A 12,072-nucleotide genomic window follows, 5' to 3' on the forward strand; every position below is an offset into this window, starting at 1 on the left:
TGCAGTTGTACAGGGCCTTGGTGAGACCACACCTTGAGTATTGTGTGCAGTTTTGGTCGCCTTATCTGTGGAAGGATGTTCATGGCATGGAGAGAGTGCAGCGAAGATTCACCAGACTGATACCTGGGATGGCAGGAATGACGTGTGAGGAGAGATTGGGTTGATTAGGCTTATATTCGCTAAATCTCATTGAAACTTATAAAATTCTAACAGGACTAGACAGACTAGATGCAGGAAGGATGTTCCCGATGGCGGGGGAGTCCAGAACCAGGGGTCACAGTCTAAGGATAAGAGGTAAGCCATTTGGGACTGAGATGAGGAGGAATTTCTTCACCCAGAGAGTGGTGAACCTGTGGAATTCTCTGCCACACAGGGCAGTTGAGGCCAATTCATTAAATATATTCAAGAAGGAGTTGGATATATTTCTTGAGGCTAAAGGGATCATGGGATATGGGGAGAAAGCAGGGACAGGGTACTGAATTTGGATGATCAGCCATGATCTCATTAAATGGCGGAGCGGGCTCGAGGGGCCGAATGGCCTACTCCTGCTCCTATCTTCTATGTTTCTATGTAACGAGCAGAAACTCCCCAGTGAGCACAATACCCATCAGATTCCATCATCTTTTACTTGCATTCACAGTTCAAAACACTTTGTATGTCAACATTGCAATAGTGATCTGCTTCTCAAAGCCATTTTCCAATAAATATTGGGGGGAAATTCAGTTGTTTGCGCCTCCCGTTAGCGCCTTAAGAGGACGCTAACGGGGCGCAAAGCAACTAGCGGCCGGGCGCGGCGATGTTTGCGCCGCTCGCGAAATTAACTAGACATTTTGCGGCGGCGCTAAACACTACCGCCACGATCTCCTGCACCAGCAGATCGTGACGTCAGTCGAGTGCGTAACGCCCCGGACCGGATATTGAGTGGCGCCCCCTGCCTTACCGCCTACCGCTAGCAACGACAGGTTGAGGGGAGCGTTTTACAGTCAGGAAGGGACTGGGGGAGCGCTATTTAAAGGCGACCGCTTCCTGCCTTTTTTTGTTGGTGACATTTTTGCACCACGCATTCTGAGAGAGAGAGAGACTTCTGGAGAGATTCAACACTGTGAAGGAGTTTTGCATACTGAGCAGCACTTTGCAGGTTCATTTTGATTTGCCCTTCCTTGTATCTATTTAGTAGAGACTGGGGGCTGCACTCTGAGTTCTTTCCCTGGGTCTCTCCATTGTTCTTTCCAGCAGATTTGATGTACAGGTCTCTCCAGGCTGAGATTCAAGGCTGCAATGAGCAGGATGTGGATGGAGTGCAAAATCCACCCTCCCTTTTATGATAAAAACAGAAAAATGCTGGAGAAACTCAGCAGGTCAAGCAGCATCTGTGAAGAGAGAAACAGAGTTAACGTTTCAGGTCGAGACCATTCGTCAGCCCTCCCCTTTAAGAACTGGCCGGTGCCAGTGTGTCTGTATTCCATTGCTGACTGACATCACATGAGCTTCGCCAGCGCTCTGAGGTAGCGCCTCGCTCCTCGGCCTTTGCACCTTAAGACAGGTGTGAAACATCTGATTTAGCGCTCCAATCACCTCCAGGGGCGATAAAAGCCAAGTTTGAAGTCGGAGGCGATAATTAGCGCCAGGCGCTAAACTTTGCGCACGGCCACTAATTGCGCCCCAAACGGGGCGAGACTGAATTTTTCCCCCATTGCTCTTTGAAAAAAAAATTAGGTTTGCCTGAAAGTATTCCACTTTTTGCAGCTGATTGCTGTTAAATAGTTTCAAATCTTTAGACTGTAGCAGCCTCTTTCCCATTTTAATAGAAATGTGAGTCTGTCAATATTCGGTCAGCTGTTTTCTACTTTACACAGTGCGCAGTCGTGTATTCTATCCTGCTTTTTGCTTTTCTCATGGGAGGGGGGGAAACCTGGTGAAATATTATTCACCACATGCATAACTCCAGGATATAACTTGTTCAGTAATTGTAAACTAGAGGATATATATTTATACAAGAGGGTCCTTTGGGCATTACCTCCTCTCTCCAGAAGCGACAGTTAGAAGGAGATAAGAACATAAGAAATAGGAGCAGGAGTAGGCCAATCGGCCCCGCGAGCCTGCTCCGCCATTCAATAAGATCATGGCTGATCTGATCCTGACCGCCAATCCACTATCACAGAACCATCTCCTGAATCTAACAGAATTAGACACATGAAATAGGAGCAGGATCAGGCTACACGGCCCCTGGGCCCGCTCCACTACCCACAAGGCCATGACCGATCCGAACCTAGACTCATGTCCAAATTCCTGCCCGCTCCCCATAACCCTTTATTCCCTTTACTTCTAGGAAACTGTCTATTTCTGTTTTAAATTTATGTAATGATGTAGCTTCTACAGCTTTTTGGGGCAGCATATACAATGGACCTTCCACCCTCTGAGTGAAGTAGTTCCTCCTCATCTCAGTTTTGAAAGAGCAGCCCCTTATTCTAAGACTATGCCCCCAGTTCTAGTTTCACCCATCATCGGGAACATCCTCCCCGCATCCACCCGATCCAACCCCTTCACAATCTTATATGTTTCAATAAGATCGCCTCTCATTCTTCTGAACTCCAATGAGTAGAGTCCCAATCTACTCAACCTCTCCTCATATGTCCATCCCCTCATCCCCGGGATTAACCGAGTGAACCTTCTTTGTACTGACTCGAGAGCAAGTATGTCTTTTCTTAAGTATGGACACCAAAACTGTATGCAGTATTCCAGGTGCGGTCTCACCAATACCTTGTACAACTGAAGCAATACCTCCCTATTTTTATATTCTATCCCCCTAGCAATGAAAGCCAACATTCCATTGGCCTTCTTAATCACTTGCTGCACCTGCATACTAACCTTTTGGTTTCGTGCACCAGGACCCCCAGATCCCTTTGTACTTCAGTACTTTCCAGTTTCTTGCCATTAAGATAATAACTTGCTCTACGATTTTTCCTGCCAAAGTGCATAACCTCACACTTTCCAGTATTGTATTCCATCTGCCAAATCTCTGCCCACTTACTTAGCCTGTCTATGTCCCCTTGCAGGTTTTTTATGTCCTCCTCACTCACTACTTTCCCTCCCATCTTAGTATTACAGAACCATCTCCTGAATCCAATTAATATGATAGTTAAAATCCCCCATAATTATAGATGCTCCCTTATTACAAGCCTCAACTATTTCCTGATTGATACTCCGTCCAACAGAGTTGCAACTGTTCGGAGGCCTATAGACTATGCCCACTAGTGTTTTTTTCCCCTTATTATTCCTTACCTCCACCCAAACTGTTTCATTATCCTGATCTTTTGACCCAATATCATTTCTCTGTATTACAGTGATTCCTTCCTTTATTAACATAGCCACCCCACCTCCCCTTCCTTCCTGCCTGTCCTTCCTGATCGTTAAATAACCGAGGAATCAGATATTAAAAGTTGAATTTACTAAAAAAAAAAAAAATTTTAATTAAAGTGAAGGTCCAAAAGGTTAAATGAATATCTTAAAAGTAAAACTTGAAGATAAAACAGGTCATTTACCCGTGCAATAGCACCCACTTTGTGTAATACCGGGCAGGAGTCAATCTGTGGAAACTCGTATACACCACCTACAGGCATAACGGGTACAATTTGTGCTGCAAGGTTGATATGAGAGCTTTCGATGTAACATATATCCCACACATCGAATTTAATATATAATAGATTGATATATAAATAAAAAGCAGTTGTTCATTTTGTAATGTTCTGTATGAAATTAGCTTTGTCCTCATGCTGCCAATCTACAGCGTACAACTCACTATAAGTCAGGACTGAACAAGCTCTAAAGGGATAACATTACGTGTTTGTGCTCCTGTCACAGAGCTTTGCCCAACAGGAGTGCCTATCAGGAACTTAAGCACAGAAGGTAGCGTGCCTGATCATGGTCCGATTTTCCATCCATTCAGTGGACAGGAAAATCGTTCAGGTTGCAAATCAGGCATGTAACATAGAAACATAGAAGATAGGAGCAGGAGTAGGCCATTCGGCCCCTCGAGCCTGCTCTGCCATTTAATGAGATCATGGCTGATCATCCAAATTCAGTACCCTGTCCCTGCTTTCTCCCCATATCCCTTGATCGCTTTAGCCTCAAGAAATATATCTAACTCCTTCTTGAATATATTTAATGAATTGGCCTCAACTACCTTTTGTGGTAGAGAATTCCACAGGTTCACCACTCTCTGGGTGAAGAAATTTCTCCTCATCTCTGTCCTAAATGGCTTACCCCTTATCTTTAGACTGTGACCCCTGGTTCTGGACTCTCCCGCCATCGGGAACATCCTTCCTGCATCTAGTCTGTCTAGTCCTGTTAGAATTTTATAAGTTTCAATGAGATCCCCTCTCATTCTTCTAAACTCCAGCGAGTATAAGCCCAATCGAGCCAATCTCTCCTCATACGTCATTCCTGCCATCCCAGGTATCAGTCTGGTGAATCTTCGCTGCACTCCCTCCATGGCAAGAACATCCTTCCTCAGTTACCGTCCAGACCCAGGCCGAATCCATGTGATAGGAACGAAAATTAACACTAGAGGGTAAAGGATGACTGTCTCACTGCAGTAGGGGCTATTCTTCTGAAGGGAGCTTTCCAGTCCCCGCAATTAACATCCTTCTCCTTGCCACAATCTCTTACTCACATATATCCCAAAGTTTTACACCTGTAAACTCTAGTATTTACAGTTTGCTCCTTTTGAAAAAAATGTTCAACTTTCTGTAGCATCGTCTGGTATCCCTCTTCAACAGTCACAGCATCTTATAAAAGCTGTCACTATTTAGCTGGATTATAACCAAGCTTGTGTATTGCCTTTGCAGGTGATGGGCAAAGTACCGACTATATCTATAAATAAGACAGAAGGCTGCCACATATACCTCAGTGAAGACTCTTTAGGATGTGAGATTATCAGTGCCAAGTCTTCTGAAATGAACATCCTAATTCCTCAGGACAATGATTATGTAAGTTTTACACAGTCGTGAACACTTATTGCTTTGCATTTCTTGGCATCCTTGCTTTCAGGCTCCGATGTGATTACGAAAGGTTTCGTACTTGACTCCCTGGGGGTAAATTTTCATCTTCTGCCCTCCCGGTGCAGAGTTCCGCTGGAAGCATGCAGCCGAGTTCCCGATAGGCAAAGCTCTGAGCGGGGAGCGCTGGAGACGACCATTTGCCCCTCCCTTTTCCCCAAAAAGCTGCAGTACTTGTGCAATCAAAAAGGCTAATGGAATGTTGGCCTTTATCGTAAGGGGGCTGGAACACAAAGGGGAGGAAGTGATACTTCAGTTGTACACAGCCTTGGTCAGACCTCATCTGGAATACTGCGTACAGTTCTGGGCACCGCACCTTAGGAAGGCTATATTGGCCTTGGATAGGGTGCAGCGCAGATTCACCAGAATGATACCAGGGCATGGAGGGTTAAATTATGAGGACAGGTTGCTTAAACTTGGCTTGTATTCCCTTGAGTATTGAAGATTGAGGGGTGATCTGATCGAGGTGTTTAAAATGATAAAAGGATTCGATAGGGTAGAGACAGAGGGGGGGAATTTTAACCTACAAAAACGGGTGGGTTTGGAGCGTGGGGGGTAGTTAAATTATAAAAAATGGGATTCCCTACCTGATCCCGCCTCCAACCTGCCCACTTCCGGTTTTAACGGAGGCGGGACGGGGGGGCAGGGAGACCAACCCACTCACAGGGCGGAACGTCAATTAAAATATTATAATGAGGCTGGAAGCCTCTTTTTTAACCTCCATTTTGTTTTTAACTGCATGTGGACGGGTTTCTCACAATTCGTGAAACCTGGCAGTTAAAGCAAGGCGGGGACTGCTGCATCTAGGAGGTAAGTGCCTTTATACCTACCTCCTGGATCCAGGGTCCCTGCCTCGCCCGCCCCCCGCAATCGGAAGCCCCACGGGGTCTCCGATCCCCGCGCCCCCAACAATGATGCTGAGGCCGGCCACTAGCCTCTGGTGGCTGGCCCTGATCTCCTCTTCACCCACCCCAATTATCCGGCCCTGATCCTCTTCCCCTCCCCCACCTCAATCCTTCCCCCGGGCCGATCCTCTCTCCGACACACCCCCCCCCCCCAATCTTTTTAACGACACGGCCCGGCCCGATCGCTGGCCAACACCCACCCCCGATCCTTCTCCTGGTCTGATCCCCCACCCCATCCCGAGCTTTTTAACGGCACGGCCCGACCGCTTTGTCCCATCCCATGTAGTTTAACAAAAAAAAGTGTTGATCAGTGGATTATTCACGCCCCAGACCTTGCCAGTATTTAAATTTATGAGGAGGGGGATAATAATTGTGAGGAAGTAACCTAATTGGTGAGGAATAAATTACTTCAAATCTCAAAAAAATTATTTTAACACCATTCTTGACAAATATTGGACATGTGGGGGTAGATTTTACGAATCAGCACTTCCAGTGCCAGATGTTCATGACAGGGATGTATATTGGGAATTCAAGCGCAGAGCTTGGTTTCACCCCATCGGACTTCCCGCCCATTAAAAATGAATGGATAGAAAATCCATACTGACCTGCGCGCTCAAATTCTTGCCGTGCATTCCTGGAGCACGAAACTCTATGCCAGGAGCTTGAGTTGGTAAAATCTACCCCTGCGTTGTACAAAACACAACCTGCTTTTCTTTAGAGACCAACGTTCCTTTATATTTTTGTGCCAAAATAGCTTTAGGCCATCTAACATGATGTAACATCTAATCTCAGTAACTCTTGGCCAGAATTCAAAGTTGCAGGCTTGAATTTGCCAATCAGTTTGTCCTTTTTTTTTAGTACTTACATAGATCTTCAAAACTACACTGAATTTTTCAGTGACCTTTCTTTCTAGAGCTCACTTGCTTGCCGTGAAATGAAAACAGCTGAGGACTTCAGCCTTCAAGTGATTTTCAATGAAAGCTTCTCATTTTTAACAGTGTTGTCCTGAAATACAGTGGAGTCAGTGTTCTGCTGTTGCCATGGTTCCGAGCGCTGGCACTAAAGAGTAATGAACCTCAAAACTAAAACGGGAAGGGTCAGTGGTTCAATCAGTCAAGCCTACTAAACATAGCAATGTGCGCACCTTCGATGATCGCCACATTCAGTGTGGATGATGAGAACTGACTACCGGGCCTTTATTTGTTCAGGTCTCGGTTTTTTCCTTTTGGTCTGGATAAGGATTATAAAGGTAGAAATTACTGTCGGCTGTGCTCATGAGCTCATGCGAGGTTGCCCTCTTTCCTCTTTTAACAGGGATGTCATCCTGTTTAAAATAAATGGATAGCACTGCAACTAAAATAGTAGGGAAAGGAGTTTGGTACGAATGCTTTAAGCATTGATAAGATAACATCATACAGTAATCTTTACCCTATGAAATCTTTACCCTATGCCACAAGTGTCCAAACACTGGCCTTGCTAATCTGACACGTGAAATTCATTTTGTGAAGTTGCTGTACCGTACAGTTACATGGTACATTCAGGAGAAGAAAATGAGACGAAGGTCGTTGGTGCAGTTGAGAGTAAGCTAGGAAGCACACACTTTAGGGGTCAGGGTCAGTCCTGTTTGGTATTTGTGGGCCTGGAGGTTTGGAAAGGGCTGTTCTTAACACTGTTACCTCATTGGCGCAAAATCCCAAATCAGAGCACCAAGATCAGCCTCTGGAGTTGCAGTATATGGGAACGCAGCTTTAAACTTTGAATGTGCTCCACCTGTGAGGCCCACCAAGATAAAAAAGTTTGAACAAATTGGATATATACTTAAAAAGGAGATATTTGCAGGGCTATTTAGAAAGAACAGGGGAGTGGGACTAATTGGATAGCTCTTGCAAAGAGCCGGCATGGAAACAGTGGACCGAATGGCCTCCTGTGCTGTATGATTCTATGCCCGCCCTATACTGTTGAGAATTATTAGTAATCTGTGGTTGTTTTAAATGCTCGCTGGGCAGAATTGTTTCAAGTATGAAGTCATATTTACTCACAGATGCGCATGTTTTGTTTCCTTTACAGAAAGAGTATCCAGTCCCTGAACAGTTCAAGACTACTTGGGATGGGACAAAGCTGTTTACTGAAGCGGCAGAGAATGTTGGCTAACTGTCGGAAGTTACGAGCTGTTCCACAATTCATGCATTGTATTCTAGAGTTAGAGTTCACCATAATGCAATTTTACACTTTGTGCAGCCATAGCATACAATACTACAGTAGTCAGACACCTTGCGGTAACTGCATTACAAGTAGGGGTGCAATGATTGACGGTCTTACAGGCGCTCTATGTTTTTAGTAACTAAGAGTTACGACACTTGTACATATTTTGAGTGTAATTGACAACTTTGTACTTTTTGCGCTTTGTATGACAAAATCTTGCCCTGTTCTTTCATCAATTTAGATAACCCAGTATTTCAGTTAATTCAGAATTAATCATTGCACCTCCTGGTTATAGTCAATTTTATCATTCTGCATTTCACCTTCCCGCAGTGTTCCTCTTAAAGGGGGGAAAAAAGTCGGCCTTGCCTCTTTTTTAAGTCCCCATTGAAGTTTATTCCAAGGACAGCAATATCTCTAATACATAGTTGCTGTGTACCGGTTTCAATTAACGTTCCATGCGTCCCACTTGTGTTGCAGGTAAATTGTGCCATTATTGCATAATACTGTAGTTTGCCACATTTTCTTGATCAGGGGTGGATGTTGTCCTTTCAGAGAGGAACTGGACAACAAATCGTAGTTTTAACAACCACATTTTTTTTTTTTTAGTTTCAATGCCTTTTTATATACTTTTGTTTTTCTCGATTTCGCTTCATCCACTAATGTTGAATTTTTGCCCATAAATATGGAGTCTAAATTTGTAACTGGGGAGGAGGACTTTTCATTTACGAGGTGAAGCTAATACCTGCCTTTTCTTAAGGTGTTGGCATGATGTGATGTAGGTACAAGCAGATATGGGAGCCACTTCTGTAAAAGGAGCTTTTAATTCTTTCCCTTGCCCTTCTCCAAGCTTTTATTAAAATGGCTAGGCCATTTCAAAGTAATCTAGAGCATAGATCAGAGGCTCACATCTGCAGATCTGTATTGTTCAGTGTCTTGTATATGCAGCAGTTGGGTCCTGGCAGTGATATTACAATGTAATGGCTTGCATAAACTTAATGTTATGCAGGTACCACCGTGTCCTCACACACCACATCAGCAAGATTAACGTAGACTTTTACTGCTCTCAGTTGCAAAGTTTGTCCTCAACAATATCTTAGTGTAGAAAATGGATACAGTCTGTTGCAACGTAGTATTGCAGTTGTTCCTGTTATTGAAATTATTTTTGAGGGATTAGTTACTGTAATTTGTAATATCCCTAGATGGTTTGAAGACTTTTGTCATTTGTCACAAGGAAAACGTTCTGCAAATAAAAACCAAATTGTTGCAAACTGTGTGACGATCAGCGTGGTGCATTACCATTCCAGGCTTGGGCATTATGGTGCACATCACTAATGAATCTAACTAAGGTCTGTGCCTTACTATGTGCTTTTTATGTTTTACACAAAATGGTTTGTTCGTTTGTTTCGCCAGGCTAGTTTTTTTTTGACGGCGATAGATTTATTGCTTGTAGGGCTCAGCAAGACTGGCTAATGAAATTATGAAAATGCTGAAAAACACTCAGCAGGTCTGTGGAGAGAGAAACAGAGTTAATGGGAGGGAATTTTAACCTGAAAAGAAGGGGTGGGCGGGGGGGCTTGTGAAGGAAGTTAAAGTGTTAAAAATCTGAATCCCGACCACAACCCGCCCACTTCCGGTTTTAACGGGGGCAGGCAACCAACCCGTTCCCAGGGGGCGGGTCACCCATTTAAATATTAGCATTAGGCTGGCATGCCTCAGATTTAACCTCCATTTTCAATTTAACTTTACCTGGTCTGGTTTTGCAGGCCTCGTGAAACCCGCTAGCTAAAGTAAGGCGAGGACTGCTGGATCCAGGAGCTAAGTGCCTTTACACTTGCCTCCCAGATCCAGCGTCCCTACCTAAACCACCCCCCACCATCGGAGACCGATGCCCCCGCCCCATGAAACCTCCCGCCAACACCCCATGCTCCTCCGGCCCTCCAATGCTCCAATGTCACCTGCCTCCCCCGCCCACTCTCTTGGCCCCCCGTGCTCCTCCTTGCCCTCCGATGCTCCAATGTCGCCTGCCTCCCCCGCCCACTCTCCTGGCCCCCCGTGCTCCTCCGGCCCTCCAATGCTCCAATGTCACCTGCCTCCCCCGCCCACTCTCCTGGCCCCCCATGCTCCTCCGGCCCTCCAATGCTCCAATGTAGCCTGCCTCCCCCGCCCACTCTCCTGGCCCCCCGTGCTCCTCCGGCCCTCCAATGTCGCCTGCCTCCCCCGCCCACACTCCTGGCCCCCCGTGCTCCTCCTGACCCTCCGATGATGCTCCTATCCCCCAACCTCCCAGGCCTCCAATTCCCACGGGGCCTCCCACCCACCCCATGCTGCTCAGACCCTCTGATGTTGTCTGGAGATGCAATTAACATAATTAAATGCATTGTTAACAGCCAACTAAGTATTATTTTAAGCTTACCTTCAGATTTTTAGAGTTCGCCAATGACTTTGGGGATCACGTCAGGTAAGAAGGTCGAGTGTTATGTCAGCATGGGATGATTTACTAAGTTGACAGCTGCAAATGGTCTATAAAAGCTCCCATTTCATAGGTCTTCACTTTCCAAGGTTAGAAGCTGTTGCTTACTGCATTTGGAAGACAGATTGAGCTTTATGTAGCTCTCTGCCAGTCCCTCACAGCCCAGGACCAGCTTTTGCAATGTTCACGTTCGCGCATGCGTGCAACTGTGAATGGGCCACGCAGCCCCTTAAAGTGGCCAAGCACCCGAAAAAAAATTACGGGGAACATTGGCTGTGAAGAAAATACAAGTTGGGCATTGAACACTTCCTCAGAACTGGAAGATAATACAAATAAACTGCATTTAAAAAGGAACAGAACAGGAAGAAGAGGGTTAAAAAAAACACACAATGACCGCACACGCACAGACAAAGAAATAGAATAACCTGTAAAATGCTTAATGGAGAACAGGAGATGGTTAAATGGCGAAAGTGCTATGTGCTTGAGACATAATGAGAGAAATCAAAGAAATAAAAGATATAGGGGATTAAATTGGTTAGCCCCTGAAAACGGGCGCGAGGATTGCGATGTGCGATTAACCTGCGCCCATTGAGTGGAATGCAGGCAACATGCCAACTTGCTGCTGCCTACTAATTATAATGATTTCTGCCTGCAGCCAGCACTCCCCGCTCTGTTCATTGGCTGCACGCATCAGCAGGGAGCCCAATATCGTTACTAACTTGCACTAATTAAAGCTAGCCTGCACCTCTTAAAGGGGAGGTGCATTGTGGCTGGAGCAGGTGCTAACATCATTCTGAATAGTGTGCAGCAGAAGATTCAACAGTGGCTGACATGGGAGAGAGCATGCCCCCAGGTTTTCGGATACTGCCTTGGGGTCTTGGTGGAGGAAATGGAAAGAAGGAAAGATGTCCTGCATCCTCAGGAGGCCCTCCAGACACATGATGAGAAGGCAGTGGGAACAGATAGCGGCGGAGGTCAATACCAGGAGTGTAGCCCCAAGTCTGGATGCAGTGCTGGAAGAAGTTTAACAACCTCACACGAGTGGTCAAGGTCAGTGAATGCATCTTCAAATGTCATATCCTACCAACTGCACCACTAGCCTCAGCCACTGCTCAATGCACCACACCCCCATCACTCACCTACCAACAATCATATGCTTCACCTCACCATCTCACACTTAGCACTGTTGCAAACCTCAAATCCACATCTCACAGCTTGCACACACTGGCAGCTAATCAACCATGACAGCCGCATCACCCAAGCAGATTGCCGGCACTCACTGACACACTTCCCTCTCTCTTGCAGAGGGAGAGGGGTGCGCCTGCATGTTCTGACTCCCATGGAGGAGACGGTGCTGGCCATTATGGGGAGGGGCATCGCTGAGGCCGTGGCCACCGGTGGGGCTGATGCCATTGAATATGACGGTACCCTCATTCCT

General features: G+C 45.8%; 1 protein-coding gene across 5 annotated transcripts in view; it reads left to right on the top strand.

Annotated features, from left to right (window-relative positions):
- Positions 1–9,432, top strand: part of cap2 (cyclase associated actin cytoskeleton regulatory protein 2) — a 295,674-nt gene extending 286,242 nt beyond the window's left edge. For all 5 annotated transcript variants that reach the window (XM_085988892.1, XM_085988893.1, XM_085988894.1 and 2 more), the window contains 2 exons: positions 4,848–4,988; positions 8,030–9,432. In XM_085988892.1, coding sequence (XP_085845018.1) covers positions 4,848–4,988; positions 8,030–8,113 — 225 coding nt within the window. In that variant the 3' untranslated portion in view covers positions 8,114–9,432. The remainder of the gene's footprint in view (positions 1–4,847; positions 4,989–8,029) is intronic.
- The last annotated feature ends 2,640 nt before the right edge of the window (positions 9,433–12,072 follow it).

The sequence above is a fragment of the Somniosus microcephalus genome, chromosome 5 (assembly GCF_052327205.1).
Source record: "Somniosus microcephalus isolate GS21.2 chromosome 5, FLI_Smic_1.0, whole genome shotgun sequence".
NCBI lineage: Eukaryota > Metazoa > Chordata > Chondrichthyes > Squaliformes > Somniosidae > Somniosus > Somniosus microcephalus.